This window comes from Ostrinia furnacalis, unplaced genomic scaffold, assembly GCF_004193835.3.
Source record: "Ostrinia furnacalis isolate ACB-3 unplaced genomic scaffold, ASM419383v2 OfSCF5129, whole genome shotgun sequence".
Lineage (NCBI taxonomy): Eukaryota > Metazoa > Arthropoda > Insecta > Lepidoptera > Crambidae > Ostrinia > Ostrinia furnacalis.
Window position 1 is genome coordinate 287999 of NW_021135368.1, and position 20694 is coordinate 308692.

General features: G+C 35.8%; 2 protein-coding genes and 1 non-coding gene across 3 annotated transcripts; 1 reads left to right on the top strand and 2 right to left on the bottom strand.

The window, feature by feature from the left end:
* Positions 1–4714: 4714 nt before the first annotated feature.
* TRNAA-AGC (transfer RNA alanine (anticodon AGC)) lies at positions 4715–4787 on the top strand. The gene has a single exon. It is a non-coding gene; the product is annotated as a tRNA-Ala (tRNA).
* A 386-nt stretch (positions 4788–5173) lies between these two features.
* Positions 5174–6818, bottom strand: LOC114360719 (glutaryl-CoA dehydrogenase, mitochondrial). Its single transcript, XM_028315502.1, has one exon. The coding sequence runs from the start codon at positions 6545–6547 to the stop codon at positions 5273–5275; it is 1275 nt and encodes a 424-aa protein (XP_028171303.1). The 5' UTR covers positions 6548–6818; the 3' UTR covers positions 5174–5272.
* Positions 6819–15106: 8288 nt separating this feature from the next.
* Positions 15107–20118, bottom strand: LOC114360717 (UDP-glucuronosyltransferase 2B20-like). Its single transcript, XM_028315500.1, has 4 exons — positions 19708–20118; positions 18732–19330; positions 17271–17493; positions 15107–16947 (listed from the first exon to the last, which is right to left on the bottom strand). Exons 1-4 carry the CDS (start codon positions 19940–19942, stop codon positions 16436–16438), a joined length of 1569 nt encoding a protein of 522 aa, XP_028171301.1. The 5' UTR covers positions 19943–20118; the 3' UTR covers positions 15107–16435.
* Between the last annotated feature and the right edge of the window lie 576 nt (positions 20119–20694).

Genomic DNA, 20694 nt, shown 5'->3' on the forward strand with positions numbered 1-20694 from the left:
GTGGGCGGTCTCCCCAGTGCCCACACTACCTCTTCCGACCCGATGATTCTTCAGTATCAGATCAGTATCTCTATTGACTCCTGCAACCATTTAACCTGAGAATCTCAGTTACATTGCTTTATTAATCTTGCAATATTGCTAGATTTCCACGACAAGTAACGCCCGTAGGTATTCACAAATAACGCTTGCTTAAGTGAAGCAGCAAATCGAACGCACAGCGTTGAATAGAGCTCTGTGATTGGTCCGTATGTCACCCTGTGCGTCCACGCGCCCTGTGAGACCTCATAGTAATGTTTGTGAATACGGGCGTAAGTATCTTAGGTATGTGTAACTTAGGTATTTCTTTCTTGATGTAAGAACCATAATAAAAGGTACCTTTATCTTAATGAAATATCAAACATTACCAAGTCTTCTGTATTCTTCTATATTGTCCTGGTGGCTAATGAGAACGTAAATATTCCAATGAGCGCGCAATATTTTATTGATAGCCGACTGTACTGGCTTGACACGTTTTTATTTCAGCTTATTACTTTTACTGTTCCGCTATTTATTGAAATCTATTGTGGAATATTCTGATCTACCTAAATGTGTATTAAAGATTTTTTTATGCAGCACAAAGCAGGTATACAGGGTGGATACGATAAGTGATCTCACTCGATTATTTCTAAGTAGGTACAAGATATCGAACTGATTCACGAGCTCTTTCAAACGGTATCAATAACAGAGTAGGTACAGAATAAACTGGAAAATTCAATGCTTCCAGCTTCCATACATTTAATAAAACCACGTTTAGAATGTTATATAAGTATTACAATGTGTGGTTTTATTTTTACCAAAAAATGCATTTTACCTTTCGGAACAACGATGTAAACCATACTTAGTTATAACTTTGCTCAACCTTAAAATAATCCGAACATTTAACTCACTTACTGCCACCTTTCAAACAAAAAAATAATTTCACTCCACGACAGATCCCGCAGAGCGTCCGCTGTGCAAACCTCAATCTCGCAGCTCGTTATTTAAAATATTTATTTTAATAATGCGATAAAGCTTTGGGAGGAAAAGTGTAAGTGTTTTCCTTAAAACACCGCAGCCCGAGCTTTGCGGTTACAGGTAGGGGCAGGTATTTTTATACTTAGCAATTTTATCGCGAGTGCATTTTGCTATTATTATAACCTAAGGCGTTTTGTGGATATATACTATTGAGTTATGATTTTCTTATAATTATTTTAATTACGGTAATCACTTACCATCAGGTGATCCGTCTGCTCCTTTGCCTCCTATCACATAAAAAAAAACTTACTTACTAAAAGATCAGGTTAAGAATACAAAGTAGATTATTAAAAAAAAAAGTAGTAACTACTAGGGTTACAATTTCCAACCATGTGTCTTGATTCGCTGGTATACTTGAAGGGTTATTCAAAAATAGGGTCTTCACTCACTTTGATAATATGAAAATTTATAAAAATGGAGGAAACCAGAGAAAATGGGTCATCCTTGAATTTTTACACTATTACATAATTCTATCTATAGCTGGAACAAGTGAAGCTCCTTAAAGTTAACAATAGTTTGTAATATCTCAAATTTTTCCTCTTATAAAATAAAAACTTATTACATTAGTATGTACCTATCATTAAATCATTGGGAAAATAATCAAAAACCAAGGTATTGTAAACTTTACGTAATCACAATCATAAATCATACCTATTTCATTAGCAATCCTTTCCCTACATTGTAGCTTCGCGACTCCCACGACAATCTGGCTTGTAATATAGTGAAATTGCATTCGTATATAACGTTCCATTCTCCCTAACGATATTAGGGATAATTCCCATGCAGGAAGAGCTAGCTTATTATATACGCAATAAACAATAAGGGTGATCGTCACGCACGTAAATTGATATTTCAGTAGGTGTACGCGACAAAAGTGCTCGTTTCCACGACACTATGCTGATGTGTTACGCTAAACTTCTGCTGTTTGCATCGCGATGGAATAGTGTGGACTAGCCTTTAAGGTACTGCTATTGGTGCGTTATTTTTATTTGGTTAATTTTGAACTGATTCACAAATAAAGTTAGAATGAAATTACTAGGTACTTACTGTAAAAACATTTTTTTTTTTATTCGGAAAACAAACACAAGTCTCGTTAGTTCGTTAGCTATATTGCATTTATTTTCTCATAAATCCTAACAGCTTATAAAGCTGTTAAAACCCATTTATTTACATGATTCCACATAGCTGCATACCTATAGGTATGGCAAAAAAAATACAAGACGCAGTCGGAAAAACTTTAGCACTGCGTGCACAGCATTGTTTGTCAATTGAGAAATTTATTTCAGTTACTAAATTATTTAATGATCAATAACGTATAGTTAAAGGTAACCAACCATGTAAGTAAGGTAACTACTACCTCCTTATTTATCCTATCGTAAATAAAAATCTAAGACAAAGAGGCAGGTCCATACAACTTTATCTTTTGATCGTAGCAACCCTCCGCGCCGTCGCCTATCCTCTTATTAAAATATATGTCCTGTAGAACCATGATATTGTGGTTCATCGCAAACTTATGGAAAATAGCGAAGCGACTGTACTCGTTCTATTTGAAAGTATAAACGATCCAGTTGCTGTATAACCAGACGCAGGCTGCGCCTTGGTCGGGGAATTGCATTAATCGAATGACTTCCGTATGTTAATTCTATAAAATAAATAACACTTTATTACATTGATTTATAAATCAGCTGGTGCCTATTTCTTTATTCAAGATCTTGGGTGTACTCCCTAACTGTGACTAGCTTCATGAAAATATTTTCAGACGTTAATACCACTGAGTATAGGCGTCAATACTTTTTACCGAAATGTCAAGTCCTTGAATTTTTATATGCCTAAGTTAAAAAATGATAACATTGATACCAACTTACATAAGCAAAGATGTCATTCTAAATATTGCAATGCATCGTGCTTATGATAATATCAAAAACTCAGCATTTTTGGCGTGAAGAAAATACCAACAGTGACTTTTACATTAAATAATTGTTACATGAAAGAATTTTCATACCTATCCAGCCAGAAGACATTAATGCACAAATGCTCCACGTGAAAGCCACTGCAACTTGCTAATTTTGATTTGCATGGGAACGCGCGTTTATTACTGCTATAATACATGTCTGTGGTTTTAATACAATTACTGCTGAGATAGGCATTTCCTGTACAGCACTTTCCCATTTGGGTAAAATTAAATGTGCCGGTAAATTATAGCGTGCCGGACTTGATTAGTTCTTGACTGAAATGTCAACATGATATGTTACCATGGTCATGAAAGTAGTGAGATTTTCTTATAAGTTCGCGGGCCATCATTTATTGAGTAAGTAGCCATTATACATATTATGCGCAGTTCTAAAACTTGATTTTCTTGAGGTTTAATCTATTCAGCTTGGGCAGTTGCCGTTTACTTATATTTTTATGATCTCAAAAATAACACTGAAAGTACTTGAAAAAGTAGGTAAAAGTGTTTATTTCCAAAAAAAAACACTGAAGTAGGTACAATTTTAAATTGCGATCACTGCACTAAGAGTGTACTTGTATCGCAGTGGCCAGAAACACAATTACCATAAATAAACGATACCTGACATCGACCGTGACAGGACGTGTCATAAAGTGTGTCAAATCTAAAAAAAAAAGAAATGCGTAATAAAATAAACAAATAAAAAATAAAATACGTAATAAAATAAACTCGTGTCTCCTTGAACACTTGACATTGGCAGAATCACTGCGGCAATATCCGCGGGATAATCCAAAAAATAAAATAAATAAGTTTACCGATTGAATAAGTGCCGATGCGGGAATATTTCACGCGTCCTAGACTCCTCCGCTGAGCCAATCACCTTCCTCGGATCCAGACTAATAAACTAAAGATGATTAATGCTGTCTGAGAGTTTGATGAATATCAATACTCATTATTCTTGTTAGCTGTTCGCCAGTCTAACTTTGATTTCCATACTAATATTATTATAATTTGAACAAGAATATCATAATATTTAATATTATTAGCTTTATAAACTGTTTTAAATAACAATCAACTAACCGTTGATTGAAGTCTTTGCTTTTTAATAAAAAAAATAAGAACTTGTTATTTTTTATTTTACTACTGTAATTAAAATCATCATTTTTGGTATTGACTACAAAGTAGATAAGGCTGGAACTTTTTTATTTTATTGAATTTGAATATTAATTTTAATTTTTTTACAAAATATAAAAACGACGCCGGAAACAACGATCGACCTTCGTTAATTTCGAATTGATAAAACAATATACGGGACTATTCCCACCTCTCGTTCCCACCACTGCAACTCCTGTGTAGCCAGGATCTACAGCTTGACCGCCACAAAAACCCAACCAATGAAGGTCAAGTTTGTCCCGGGGGAAAGTTAAACTGTCATTGGACCCGCAACGAAATTAATCAGAAGAACATAGGAGGAGTTCGAAATTAAGGTTCGACTTCCCTCCATTGCAAAGCGGATGACAGGTGACAAACAAAGGTTTAAAACCTTTAAGAAAAAGATTATGCACCACGGACAATAAATTAAATTAAGGGGGCCTGATAAGTTTTGTGAGGGGCAAACTGCAAACGATTTCTGTCTCCCCATTGAGATATTAAATTCAAGCATGATAAAACAATAAGTTGAAATAGAAGTATAATTTCGTCCACTTGAGTATCGGGGGCGTAGCTCAGATGGTAGAGCGCTCGCTTAGCATGCGAGAGGTACCGGGATCGATACCCGGCGCCTCCAATCTTTTTTTATAAAACATTTTTATTAGAGAGATTGAAGATTATTGAAATACGTATTCAAATGTAAAATAAATAATTTTGATATTTTTTCTCAGAAGCAAAGTAGGCTGTGTAAATTAATAAAACCTCAGAAAAAATAGATCTTATCTAATCGTCATAATACGAGTACTTTATGTATTGTGTAATCGTTATCAATTTTCATGATGGTTGTCATGTTAACTTTAAAAATGCCACACCTCTTCGCCTTATTAATTTTTGACTACCTAACGTGCCCAATTGTCCCACTCAGAGTTAATAAAAATACAAATTAGATAAAATATTGCTTTATTTGTAAATTGTTGTACTATGTTACAAAAGTCCCTGTAATTAATGAAAAACTATGGAAAATGCTTGTTCGTAAGTCTTTAATCTCGTAGGAGTAAGTATTGCACATAAAAAATTATTGTATACAAATTGACATAATTGATCACATTATCATTAGCTAGCTTAGGCAAATGCAGGTATACCAGTAATAGCTCTACCTAATATGAGACCATGAATATCATGAGTGCCTTCGTACGTGTTTACCGCTTCTAGGTTCATAACGTGTCTAATAACGTGATATTCATCAGCTATTCCATTTCCCCCCAACATATCGCGCGCGACTCTCGCCATATCTAATGCTTTACCACAGTTGTTTCTCTTGAGCATCGAAATCATTTCGGGGGCCGCTTTATCTTCGTCCTTCAATCGCCCCACCCGAAGGCACGCCTGGTAACCAATATGAATCTCCGTCAGCATATCCGCCAGCTTCTTCTGTATCAATTGGTTAGAAGCGAGCGGTTTCCCAAATTGTTTTCTATCTAATGTGTACTGGCGGGCAATCCGCAAACACGACTCGGCCGATCCGAGGGAGCCCCAAGCGATCCCGTACCGCGCGTTATTGAGACATCCAAAAGGCCCCTTCAGACCGACTACGTTCGGCAATAAATTCTCCTCCGGTATAGCCACTTCGTCGAGCAATATCATCCCCGTTTCTGATGCCCGCAATGAAAATTTCCCATGGATTTTGGGCGTGTCCAAACCTTTCTTAACTTGAGATCTTTCCACGATAAAACCTCTGATTTTACCTTCCTCATCCTTTGCCCAGATGACCATTACGTCAGCGATTGGTGCGTTAGTAATCCAAGTTTTAGAACCGGATAGAATGTAGCTTTTTGATTTAGAATCGTACTTAGCTCTGGTGACTAGCCCTCCTGCATCGCTGCCAAAATTGGGTTCAGTGAGCCCAAAGCATCCGACCAACTCGCCTTTAGCCATTTTAGGTAGAAATTTCTGCTTCTGCTCATCGCTGCCGTACATGTTAATTGCTCCCATTGCTAAGCTGCTCTGTACACTCATTGCCGATCTGAACGCTGAGTCTACTCTATCTAGCTCTCTCGTAAGCAGGCCATACGTAACGTATGAAACTCCCGCGCATCCGTAGCCCTTAATGGTGCACCCAAGGACTCCCAACTCACCCATTTCTTTGTAAATTCCCCTATCGAACTTTTCATGTCTGTTCGCTTCTATTATTCTCGGCAATAATTTCTCATTACAATAAGCCCTGAATGAGTCCCTGACCGCCTTTTCATCGTCCAGTAGCTGTCCTTCTAAATTCAATGGATCTTCCCAGTTGAACGCAACTTTGGCATTTCTTACGTTCGTAGTCGATAATGCTCTGATATTGTTGCTATTTTTGTACACAAATGAGAGAATTTTACTATTTACTGACACTGCCATGGTGTATCACTGTATAGCACTATCAATTGAGTCTGGTTGTTTGTGAACTTAAAACACTATCGCTCCTCTGAAATTATCAGTTGTTTACGTAGTTATCACTCGTCCAAATACGTTGTTACATACATTCATGTACAAAGAATATTATGAACTAGATTTTGTGTGACCTTCAGGCACTTTTCCTTTTATTCTTACGGGATATTATGTCACAAATGTTAGAAACACTTAACGTGTGTGCGACTAACCTCGTCAATGACCCAATGACAGCGGTCTAAAAGTATTTGCGGCTATGTTCACAGCACTACGTAATACCTTGTTTGTGCGATGATATCAATGTGGATTCAAAACTTGTGCGCCGATAGAATAAAGGTCAATTTCGCGTGTTATCTCTGACGGCGTATGATTTAAGTATGTTGCTATGTATTCGCGGCATTATCATAATAATAATATTCGTAGTAATGTAATGAAAATCCAATTCAATAAAGTAAAAAGATAAGGAAAATAAGTTAATGTATTTCTACGTGTTACCAAAGAGTGTCTTGAATCTTGATGTTCTTATGTTTCTTCCGAGTTCTCTTTCATGTGTTTTACTTATTTCATTTCCTAATTCGTAAATTACAGTAGTGTAACTTCCAAAATTAAATGCTTCTAAATTTTTCTTTTCAGCATTTGACACCACAAACTACCTTTACAGTAACATTTAATATCCTCATTAAAAACTAGCTCTGCAGTTTAATTTCGTGTAAAAATACCTCTAAACTTTTGTAGGTTAAAACAAAGTTTAAACAGCTTACTCGGTAGAGTATAGTTATTACATACTTACTTTGAAAGCGAACAGAACTTAGTTTTAAGTTTTGGTATAGACCATACTTGTTAAGTCTTGTAACTACATAGTTGTTTTTAGTGTGTATAGGTGTTTTATAAGCCGTATGTTGGAATTAAAGTGCTTAAATCATCATGTACTTATTACCCGACTGCGCCAGAAGGAGGGTTATGTTTTTCGAATGTATGTATGTATGTATGTATGTATGTATTATGTATGTATGTATTTTCTTTGGCACGGCCTACAGCCTAAACGGCGTGACCGATTTTCCATATGACTTACTCTATATTTAACTAAAAATATTGTTCATATTAAACTAAACAACACTGATATCTATGTTATCTTATCATATTGTGCCTCCGTAGATTTTTTATGATAAGATAGCAACATTATTTTGCAATACGAGTATAGTATTAAAAACGTATGCAAACATAAATGAATGTACGTTACTCAAAGTGAAATATTTCACGTTATTTCATTATTACGTTACTGAATATAATAAATATTCTTGAGTGGAACATAAACGGGCAACACGAAGAAACTTCAAACCGCATGCAGGTCCGACCCGCAACAAATTATACGTACATTACTTACACATGTAACGCTGGAAATGTCCGCAACAAAACTGGATCATAGAATACACAGCCGGAGAACTTACATTATTTTTTATCGTGCCTACCGTACTAACTTTCAATAAAATACTGTAGGTATATCAATCTGTATGGATATGTTTCATAGAAAAAAATGCTTTTGTTTCTTTACATGGAATTTTATTTTTTACAGTACATTAAACCAAGTTTATTTATTGCAAAATAGCCTGTATTACAAAGAAATAAGACGCCATTGTGTTTAGCTCAATGTGATCTTTAGAGTAATTACTCCAAAACTATGAGATTTTCAGGAAACGCGCCTTACTGTTTTAATTTACTAGCGCAATTTAACGTTTCTTCACTCAAAACAATAATGCTACCTTTATGGCATTTGAGAATATACCGCAATATCCAATAAGAATGTACCAAGTAAGTACACTGACTCTAATCAATGCAGGAAAAGTTCTTGCGGAAAACTGGTTAATTTTCCCGAAGGAAATTCATTCCACGAAATTAAGAAACACTCGATTTGTTTTTGTTTGAAACAGCAATTTTGTTCAAAGTTTTGAATCACGTGTACAGGTACAAGGTTTTGTGTTCTAGTCACATTTTCTGAGGCTGAGTTGCACCATCTTACTTTAACTTTAACAAACGTCAAAAGTCAGTTCAACTCCGTATAAAAACACCGGTTATTAGCTATGGCTAAAGTAAGTTGGTGCAACTCAGCCTAAGGAGTTTCTTTCCTTAGGTAGGTTACTCTCGTATGTTAGGAGTACAAACAATGAGTTCTGTTCTATTGTTATTCAATGCAGAACGAAACAAAAAATGCATGAAAAAGCGACGCAGTGAGCGAGGATTTAGCCAACGGACGGTATGTCCACTTATTTATGTCCTGGGGCAAATCCAACGCGTCATGAATGCGAACAAGGTTCCAACTGAAGCTGCAGTTTTTCTTTACAATGTTTTTTTAAAGACTAACTAATTGGCTGCGAAGACAAGCGGTGTTAGGAAAAGAAAAAGAAACGGTCGTCAGGAAGCGAAACAACGTTCACTTCTTTAGGTAGGCTCTTTAAATCAGAGCATAGTTATTTTTTTTTCTGTACTCAAAACATTATTTTAAGCGGGCCGTCAGCTCGTATCAAAGTTATTGAAAATTAATTAAAAACCTTTACAGACAAAATAAACAACATGATCGATACATGATTTAAAAAACTTACTTATACGTATGTTCCTACCTATAAGGTTACTTTCATATTTTTTATGCGTAAAAATTTTCAGTTTGGTTATTTTGCTATAGCAACAAAAGGGAAAACTATATTATATTTGGTAACACCATAAAGTCGATGGGAAGACTTCGTTAGGTCTTATCTAAAATTAATCATTCTTCAAACCTGTGTAGCAAAATCTGATTATCTGCAATCACAGTGGATATTGTCACTTACCGCGTCTCCCTCAACAATGTAATACTAGAGGGATGTCTCTAGTGTTGCCATTTTGATGAATTTTCCCCTACATCTGGTTATTTACTCCCTTTCTACGAAAAAAAATAGTATTTACTGATTTTGCCTCTGACAGTTAATCACAAACCGTAAGCTACTTTATTTCTGGAAAAGACACTAACTTACAACATTTATTATGATTGTCATCCCTAACGATTAGGCCAAAATGTCAACCGCACTTTTTTGTCTCAGGGTTTCTCTTGCAGCTCTTATACTCGTACATTACAGGAAGACCTTATTTTAATTTAACTGTCTGAATTAGGGTTCATTCATCTAGGAAACATTCCAATAAATTGATAAAGTGTTTTCGGGTAATATAGAGCAAATAACTGGCAACACTGAATCTCTCCTATAAATTATTCACTTTCTATTTGCATGATAAACGACAGAGCTCGAAGGTGTCACACCTTTAATGGCACTCCTCAACTGTTAACCGTTACCTTTGTCCTGGTCCCTACTGATAAAGGAATACACATTAACCCGCCGACAGCCGACTTGGTGTCGGCGGCTTTGTTCCAAAAGAATCATGTCGGCTACGTGAACCCGCGTCTGTTAGCCTAGGCACAGACCACCGACTTTTTTGGTTGATAGTTGGGACCGATTCTAATTTTATTAGGAATCGACCGATACCAAATCGGTATAATTTGTGCACTTTCATACTCGTACCCATACCTACTGATTAACAGCTAGACCCAACTATTATATCGGCCGACATGAAGTCTGTAGTCTGCGACTAGGCTTACCCAGCGACTTTTGACAACTTGTGAATTCTGTCAAAATTGACAAAATGTCCCTTTTGACATGTCAAAAAATCTCTTTTGACATGTCAAAAGTCGACGGGTCGACGGGACCTGCCCCCCTAGACAAAACGCACTTTTTGATCGAATCGAAAATCGACTCCGTCAAAACTCCATACAAAAAAGGGGCTTTTCGACCACTTTTCGACTGGTTTGCGATTATAATGTGCACTTTGTCTAGACCCACTGTAGACTAATACCTACTCTATCCTTTAGCACTTGTGGGTACACTCTTTAATGGCCCAGTGATTTTTCCCAGTCATATGCTAATGTCAGATTAGCATACATTTCGCTCGTACGTAGTGGCAAAAACGTTGATGGTATTAACAATGCGGTAGACGTAATTCTTTAAAGATTCGCTGAACCGAGGTTTCTATGTGGTAATGAAGAAATAAGTACATAATTAGAGGTACAGATGGTAAACGCTTTTAGACTTTATTTTCTAGCTTAAAGAGCTACATAATGCTGCAGCTCATGTGAAGTTCTCATAAAATAATGAAGGATTAACTAATAGAAAATATAAAACAATAAATGTTTTTTTTATATTCACCTTTTAAGGCTGAGGGCTCTAAATTGCAGAGCTTTATTTCTCAAAGTACGCATATGTAATTTATAAACAAACGCTTTCAATTTTCCCAACCCTCCCTTTCTAACACTTAAACAAACGCCAAGACTGAAATATTTAAAAGTCTAACGGTCGCTGGCACATCTCTAACCGTGTGACGTTTCCAAATTAGGACATCACGGTAACTCCCCCGAAATATAAATGGAATTGTCGTGTAGCTCGCCGCGTTGAGATGCGAGATAATCTGAGTAGTTACACCCTGTCTACTAACTCAAGTTTTGTCGCCACCGGAGGCGGGAAGCGAGTTTCAATGACGGCTTCAAGTAGTTTATAAATATTTAATGCAATTTATGCGCTTTGAGGGAAGTTTGCGAAGCTGTTTTGATAGTAAAAGTGATGTTGGCAAACTGTGACTGAGATATTTCGTTTNGTTAGTTCTTTTTGGAACAGTTTCATTTTTGAAAAATAAGAACCTGGGATTTATCAAACAGTCCTTGAACAAAAGTCCTCTCAGAATGAAAACTTAAGCATGGAATAATATTAATTTATTTCTTAGCATTAGTTTCCAGACACTTGTACCTAGACATGTTATTTTAGCACCTCTTATTCATAGTTTTACCACAAGTTTTCTCATTGAAACTTTGCCCGCAATGTGACTATGGTGATAAAATCATCGATGTTATAATATTCGAACTGTTCGAAGAGACGTGTCATCAGTCAAGATGTAACCTAAGTATACCTACAGATTACATTTTTCTCAGGAGATAAAAAACGAACTAAAATTAAAATTAATATCTTCAAACAGCCAAAAATGACTTGTACCTACATTATAAGAACTTCACTGAATACAATGTTCTTTGAATGTATTATCTGCTAGTCCTTAATATTACCTACTCGTAACATTTACTTCATAGACTTTACTTAACAATTAATTGACTTTACTCAACATAAATAAACGGTAAGTACTCAAGATTGAGCAAACGGCTTCCGAATAATAAAGTAATTTCGCATATGAGCTACTAAAAGTTATTTGGAAAGATAAATGACCTCTCTGCTGAGATCAATAAATCTTCATTAATTATCTTATTCAGCTTTCGTAATTAATTCATTAACAAGTTCAACTCACAAAAGTACAATAGCTCCTTAAAGGCCGTTCTTGGGACTGCTTTTCTAATTTAGAAGTTGGACTGCGAAACAAAATGACTGTTTTAAAAATAATAATTAAATTTAATTGCTTTTACATTAATTCTTAGAACCTTTAGGTATTAGTAGCTTTGCAAAGGGATAGACATGAAAAACTGAATTTTACCTTTTTTATATTACAGGGGGCAAACGAGCAGACGGATCACCTAATGGTAAGTTTTTACCTGGAATATAAAAGTCTATTCTCTGGAATAACAGAATCAAGTTTATAAAAATCAAAACATACCAATACCTTAAAAAGTCCAAACCCCCAATAGGTAATTGAAGCATTTTCTTTTTCATATAAAATACAGTCAGAGTCAAATAATTCGTGAAACCCAAAGTAGCCAAAAAGTTCGCGTCACGCTTCTTTGTTACAATCACAATAAGGTTGTGTGTAACTTTTTGGCCTCTTTGGCTAGCACGAACTATTTGACGATGATACCCAGGTAATTAAGTTACTAATAGAGCAACCAGGGCATTAACCTACACTACAGATACAGTGCAGTGGTACTATACTTACTTGTTTTTAACTACCACGTACAGGCAGATAACAAATGGGCACAATGCAAACTGCAAGCTTCCTCGGTTACTGTAACTCATACAATGCATTATGTGTTATGTGCGTGCACATTATCATTTGTTTTGCATTATGCTAGTTACTGAATAGAAAAAATGGTTATGATAATTTTAAACAAGTTTACTCCAGTCCGACTAATTTACCTTATGGTAATTTAATTTATCGTGTATTTCATTTCATTGCAGAAAAAATCAACGCCAATAGCCGAAGGAAGAGAAAAATAGAAAAAAAGAAAACATGGACACACAAATTACAATTTGAAATGTAAGCAATAAAATATAACATCAGACACCAGACCACGATTAACCATTATTTCCCAATGAGCACTAGCTTTCGCTTTTTTTTATCCAGCAATTTCCATAAATTGTAACAGATTAAAAATGGTGTAGGCCGGCTATCTTCGTCAGCATCTCTCAATGGAAAGTGATGATCAGGCCGAATCGACAACTTCTGAAATTGAAATAATGAAGCTTAATTTGTAACCTATAAATGCAGTCAAAAATATCCCGAGTATCATGTTCCTAAAACGATTCGACTTATTTAAATCACAAACACATACCGGCGTTATAACCAAATACGACACTACACTGCAAACACGGTTTTATTCAAAGCTTCATAAATTCAAAATTGTTTAGTCACCAGGTACACAGAATGGCTTTTGAAAAACATTTTCCATTGAATCCTCGATGCCGTTATGACGTGCCGCTGCGAACTTTTTGCGATGAAAAAGGCTGACCGTAGAGGGACGACTGTTGCGTTACACACAACGTCTGGGCATGCAACGTCGCATTGTTTGGAATTAATGAGTTTCAGGTTTATACTAACATAGTGAAACGTTGGCGGAACGGTTGGATTTGAAGGTACGCTCTTCGTTATTTAGATACAATTTAGACATGAAATAACTGTGACCGCTGAAAACGTGACACTCTTTTGAGATAGATATGACTTGGAGGATTTTATGGGAGAAAAATGAATAATTCTGTTGATATTCAAGCTGTGCATTATTATATTCAGATACTCTTCGGTAAGCCATAAACTTGACTGAAATATCTCAAAAGTATTAAAATTACAACACCAAAAGAATTAGCCTTTTGTCAATCTATGGCTAACGATTTGCTTGTCTTTCTTCGTTATCTAATTAATAGGATTCCATGACGTAGTGTAACATAGGAGAAGACCACACATCGCCTCACTTCATTACCTCGCTCGGATCAAGCCCTTGTTTAGCGCCCGCCGAAATTGTTTCCAAATTAATATGCCGGCTTAAAACATCAGCATTTTCCCCGAAAACAAATGAACTTACACAAGTATAATTGAAGTATCTTACGCAACACCAACTGTTATTATTAATCGCGGATCCGCGTCTCGGAATAATGTTTATTCAAGCAAACACGATACGCCTTATGAAAACGGGGGAGAATTACTGTGACGACGTTTTCGTACTGATTTTCATTTCCCGCTGCGCTTTGGCGTTAATACCGAACGATCCAGAAGTTTTAATTGCAAACTCTTAATGAGGTAGGTGACAGGCTTAAAATAGGCCACTGCCTACTGGCACATAAACAAAATGAACGCAACGGTTTATTAAATCTGAAGAATTTAAGTAGGCACGAGTAGGTAAGAATTTTCATTTCGTAAATATTGGTTCCCATTTTAATATGAAATGAGTTTGCCTGGTGAACAAACAGGGCGAATTTAAAGGAGGCTCTTTTTTAAAAAGCTTAACATATCTTTTGATTATTTTTGTGAGAGATATTTTTTTATGTAAAGTCAACAGAGAATAAAAGTTTTCGTTAAAAATCGCAGTTATTACAACTAAATCGGATTTACAGTGCTTATTTAGATGTGCTGTAGGTACATAAATCGATTGATTCAAAATTGAGTTCTCGCACACTGTGAAAGGTTCATCATTCATCAGAGCAATTCTACGAAGAATTCTCGTGTCAATTTTGCATATCGACTGGTGAGATTCCGTGTAAACCCGAATTTTTGGGTCTAAAACAAAAAGTTTGCTCCGAAAGGCCCGCATTGTCCCGTCGTGCCCGAACCCGTTCCACTGCAGGCTTGTCTCATAAATAAAGCAGGGCTAAAACGTCGCCTGGTGAAACGGTCTATGCGTCCACCGCGAATAATTAGACAAATATTTGAACGAAACAGTGCTGTTTGGACAGCGAGTATGGGCGGGCGCACCGCTTTTGTCCGCCGTGCTTGCGCGGTGACGACACGGCAAGACTTATGAATTCCAAATGCAGCCCTTGAATCCGTCCGTTCGTTTTGTNAGATGCGCCAGTGAGTACTAATCTGCGCGACTTGTGTCACCCCCTGATGCTTGGCACCCGGGGCGGACCGCCCCCACCGCCCCCCCCTTACGCCGCTACTGTCTGTGATACTAATCTTCAATAGCAAATGGGAAACAAGTGGAAAATAGCGTGAAAACTTTTATTTTCAAATACCAGCTTTTACAAGTTAAATTATACTTTATATGGCATATTCCTGCTGAGTAGGAGTAGGTAGCTTTTGCCAACTTTTTACTCGTATAACAAAAACATGAAATTATGAAATGCAGGTGATAAATCATTGTTCCATTGTTGTTCCAAATATCGATTTTTTTCATTGATACTGAAATTCCTATGATATAAATTAGTGGAAATCAATGGATTGGATAAATAGAAGTCTCTACTTATGTAGAGCGTTGTTACTCATACAGAGCATCGATTATACCGTATTCGTTTAGGTACATAATAAATCAGCAGCTGGTCTAGTTAGTTAGATAATTAGATATTTAATCATGACTAGACCATTTTAATAAATTACAGATGAATAGGCCATTTTTCGTGATAATGGGATTAGTAACTTATTGTTTAACAAATTAACGATAGTTGTTTTCACGTTTCATGACGCAGAAGCAAATTATTTCAGAAGTCAAATTTGTCTCTTAAACTAATTTTAATTTTCCAAGAGTTATTGAATTCGTACCAAACCCTTTGATTGTTATCAAACAAATGAGTGAAAAGTCGTTTAATATCTAAATCAAATTGACCTTTATCCTTCGGGTGTGAAGTCAAACAAAAGGCCTGGGTTTCGGGCCCGGAAGGCCACTAAGGCTGAGTTGCACCACCTAACTTTGACCGTAACTTTAACAATAACCGGTGTTTTTTGTATGGAGTTTGACAGATTTTTGACGTTTGTCCAAGTTAAAGTAAGATGGTGCAACCCAGCCTAAGAGTTATAACGAGCCCTCTCATAACTACAATTGTCGTTACGAGGGCAAAGGTTCCCGATTTGAATATTCTAAAGACCTACAATTGCCTTTGTAGAGCCTCTTATTAGTTATACGACGGCCATTAATTATCCAGCCGTAATACCGATTTATTCATACGCAACTAAAATAGTATACATGGAGGCAATTTTCATTTTAAACCCTGCTCGAATGAGTTATGGTTTCACCTGCAAAGGTTTTTAAATGTTAAAATAATTTTCTAATGAGAGAAAAATAATTATCTCCCTTTAACAGTTTAACGGACAGTAAGGTAAGTAAATTAAATTAACACACAGCTGATTTCTATTTATATGCATTAGAATTTATAATAAATGTAATTATAACGTAACGTTGTAGTTATAATTAAATATTCTTTCACAGGAAAAAATATTATGTAGGTATTTAAAAGTTCATTTTATATTCGAATTTAAAAAAACGCCATCTATGAAACTGAAAAAGAACTTTTCTGGCGCTGAAACGCTTTCACATTGTTTTACACTAAGGTTGTTGTTGTTTGCAAGTTAGTTCAGTGCCTTTATGTAAGATGGCTCTTGTGTAGACTGGTACTAATAAAATAAGTAAGTTTGTGATTTTTTTTATTTCGTCTTAATTTTTTTGCTTTTATTAGTACTAGAAGATTGTGCAATTATAATAAGTGCCCGTACAACAATAAAAACAACATACGCACTAACAATAAAGCTCAACAAAAGAAAAGCAAAAACATCAAGCATGTTGTTTGCGAACCAACTCAATTCATGAGCTGGATTTTTTATGAAATCGGCTCCTTTATTTCTTATAACATATTCTATCCAATACATCGCTGTATCTAGAGCTGGCATCGGTCTATCTTTGAACCGTTTAGACATTTCTTGTGCCTTGTTCTTATAAGTATCATCTTTTAGTACTTCATGGAGATTTTTCCTTAGCGTATCCTCATTGATGTCGCGGTACTGTAAGATTTTTCCGAAGCCTAACTTCTGGGCTTGGAGGAGATTGTTGTATTGATCGGCGTAGATAGGCACCCCTATGATAGGAACTCCGTGGAAGATGGCCTCTTGGGTCCCGATGAGACCCCCGTGTGATATAAACACTTTGACGTTTGGATGCGCTGTAACAGAAAAATAAAAAAGTTTTATTTAAAAATGCATTTACCTACCACACTCGATATTTTAAATGGAATTCTGTCGCTTTAATATGTTTAGTTATTTGTCACTGAAAAAAACAGGCAAATTGGAGGCTCTTTTGTAGTGGTACACCCCCGTACAATGTCCTGAAACATTGTAATTATACAAAGCTGACTGACACTTAAAATCACATGATTAGAAGAGCCATTGTTCTTGTTGGTTTTGTAATAAACTAGTTTACATAAAGTACTCACTGACAAATACATTCTAAATTTATGTTCACACATTTAATTACATTCATACTCACATAATACATCCTTTTGTGGGAACCATTTCCGTATCACTACATTATTGGTTTTGATATCAAAATTATCATCTTCCCATTTCCAAAAAACTGTTTGCTTCAGCTCTGAGAATATTTTCACAAACGCAAGTTTCTTTTCAGGGGGCATTTCAGAGCTGCGGACATTTGAACCGAAATTCACGTATACAACCCCATGCTTTGATTCGTCCAGGAGTTTTTGTAGATCCTGAAAAAAAATTGTTTTAGCATTAAAATATCGGAGCTTATTGTACCTCTAGAACGAACCCATTTTGTTGCTGTAATGAATTGATAGCACTTTATACAGGGTGTTTCTTGTAAGGTGTCAAGCCGAAGGCAAGTGATAGGTGAGGACTAGACCTATCGATTTCACCCCCATGNTAAACAATAATATTGTAAAGTTTCATCAAACTCCGTTCAGTGGTTTTTGCGTGAAAGAGTAACAAACATGTTAACATCCAGACATCCATACAAAGTTTCGCATATTAGTAGGATAGGATTACTGTCATATTACAGTCAAAAGGGCGCGTAATCCCCATCGTGCGTTGGTAGCTACTCGCTAATAACCAGCTTCGTGACTTGACGACTTGTGTCATGCCACAAAAGCGGGCGCCTTTTCAACATGCCTCAATTAAACTAAATATGTATGCACCTAAATGTTACATGCAGAATAAAGTAATTCTATTCTATTCTATACTATACTAGCTTTCCGCCCGCGACTTCGCCCGCGTGGAATTTTGTCTGTCACAGAACCACATCATCGCGCGCGTCCCTGTTTCAAAAACCGGGATAAAAACTATCCTATGTCCTTTCCCGGGACTCAAACTATCTCTTCTTTATTTTATCAAATTCAGTTATTTAGGCGTGAAAGCAAGACAGACAGAGTTACTTACGCATTTATAATATTAGTATAGATAGTATAGATTACTGGTCTTATTTATTACACTCTTTTGTAGTTTTTATGTCGTCGTTTATAAGATGCGTAATATTATGTCAGCGTTACGATATGACATTAATTAATTCTAAAGACGTATTGGAAACATGCAAAATCACGATGACAATCGATTATAAAACATTATCAAATAATTATCGCAGAACAGTAGTAATGTTCTAAATAAAGATCCATGAACAAAGCAGTCACATAATACACAACTCATTGGAGTTGATTGATAAATAGCTGTCTATTATACTAAACGCACAGGCAATTTAAACGATAACTCGCAATTTAAGATGTTGCCGAGTCTTTAAAAATGATAAGTTGCTTCAAAATGCCGTAAAAAAATTGTTTATAACATAAGATTATCATGATGATGCAAAAACACGTGCGTAATGCCCTTCAAGATACAAAATTAAATAAATAAATTTTTACGCGGTGTTATGCACATCTTGGGGTTTGATGGGCTAAAAAGGGTGCAAGGAAATAAAAATATAGTTTATATTATTTACCTGAGGTAACTTGCTTGTACTGCGTGTCAGATGTAAACCACCAACCTCCACAATATTCGGAAGGTAAGCAACCGGGCCGTCAAAACTGAAGTGACTGTTAATCAAGATCAACGCAGCATTTCTCTGCAGCTCATACAAACTTGGCACTGGTTGGGGTAAGTTAGGCAAGTACTTCCTCACAAATTCCTCCTGCTTCTCCAAATACCAGTACTTCCACCACACATACTCATAAACTGTGAAGTATAAGTTCCTGAGTCTCCCCCAGAAGCTGGTCGGGTCTTTAACATCCAAGAATTCTGATACGACAGTCGCCAGCTGCAAGGGATTTCGTGATACAATATTGTGCCTCATGCAGTTTCCATATGTTGTGATGAGCACTAGAGGAGCGTTGTACTTATGAGCTAACGTGAACATAGCTTCCTGGAAGAACTGCTCGCTTATCACCAGGTCGAATTTGTTGTCATTTGCCAAGAAATGCTTCACTTGAGGCGACTGTAAAGTCACTTCTGTGTGACCCAACCCTCCACGCCATAAGATGATATCGTGGAATTCTTCTGCCGAGATATCCACCATGGTAAATACGTTTGGACGTTTCATCCCTGTAAAGGTGATATGAAAATATTTAGCTGTATATTTTAAAATTAATTATAAATTATTTAATGTAATAATTTGACAAATATTTATTCATGTGAATAAATTTAATTTAATTAGTGCAGTCAAATAATTTTAATTATGTTAACATTCTATCTTTGCAGTTGAAATAAGTCTTCTGGGTCACAAAAAATATGTTATAACTGAAAATTATAATCTGGAAATAAGCCATTGTCTTTTCTATAAGTAAAATTTATTAATTCTACAGCCACTTCTAAATTAAAGACTGACAATTTTATATTTTGTTGTTCGTTAGAATTTCGTGCAGTACAAAATATATGTATAGTTTCCGTGGTTTAATAATATTAATCCATTTCTAACTTACCTGTTAATTCCCAGATTTCCTTGTCATCCACCATTACCTGATGGTAATTAGTGAGGTTTACGTCTGTTTTATGTCCAGTGATCACGGTTACATTGTGGCCTCTTTTAGCGAGTTCCAAACCAATTGGCTTCAACATAATATAATGAGATCTCGATGTAAACGGCACAACGTACAAGATATTTGCACACTCGGAACATATTGATAGAATAACCACTCCTATGCAATACCACAACATGTTTTATTAATTAAAAAATCCTTTACAACCACTTCCCGGCGACTAACACAGTACCATTCATCCGCGCGAATCAAACCGACTGGCCGCAGTTCAAACAATCATCTATTATAAGAAGCTACGTAAATATGTACTTAGACAGGGATTTTTTATTGCTTATGTAACTTATGTTACATAATTAAAGTACAGTTACAGAAAACATAATAGTATCCACGTTATATCCCTAGAGATCTAGCTATGAAATGGGCTAAAAAGTCACGATAAGCACTTTTAATCTACGAGTAGGTATAAAATTTAACTCACGATACGATCTACAAGTACCTACCTATCTATGATAGTTATTTCCATGATTTAGTAATACATATTAATTATTAGGTACAGATTTTTCCTTATTTTTTCTTTGAAAGGTAGGTATATTATGTTAATAAACGTAAGATGTAAAAGCTAATTAAGTATATATTATATTTACATGCTACGAAGATTACTTCGTAGACGTAGTTTACTAAATACCTCAGTCAAAACTAGTTTTAACTAGGGGAAACACGTTTTACCTAAAAACAGGTTTTAACTGTAACATAAACATCACGTTTTGAATTCACTTGGCAAGGACAAAGCCATGGTATTTCATGTTACTTATTATGGCAAATTGATAGTGTCTAACTTTTTATTTGAGTACAAGACAATTGATATTTACGAGAAACTTTTAAAATTGATGAAAAAGCTCGTACCTATGATAATTTAGCATAATGATGAAA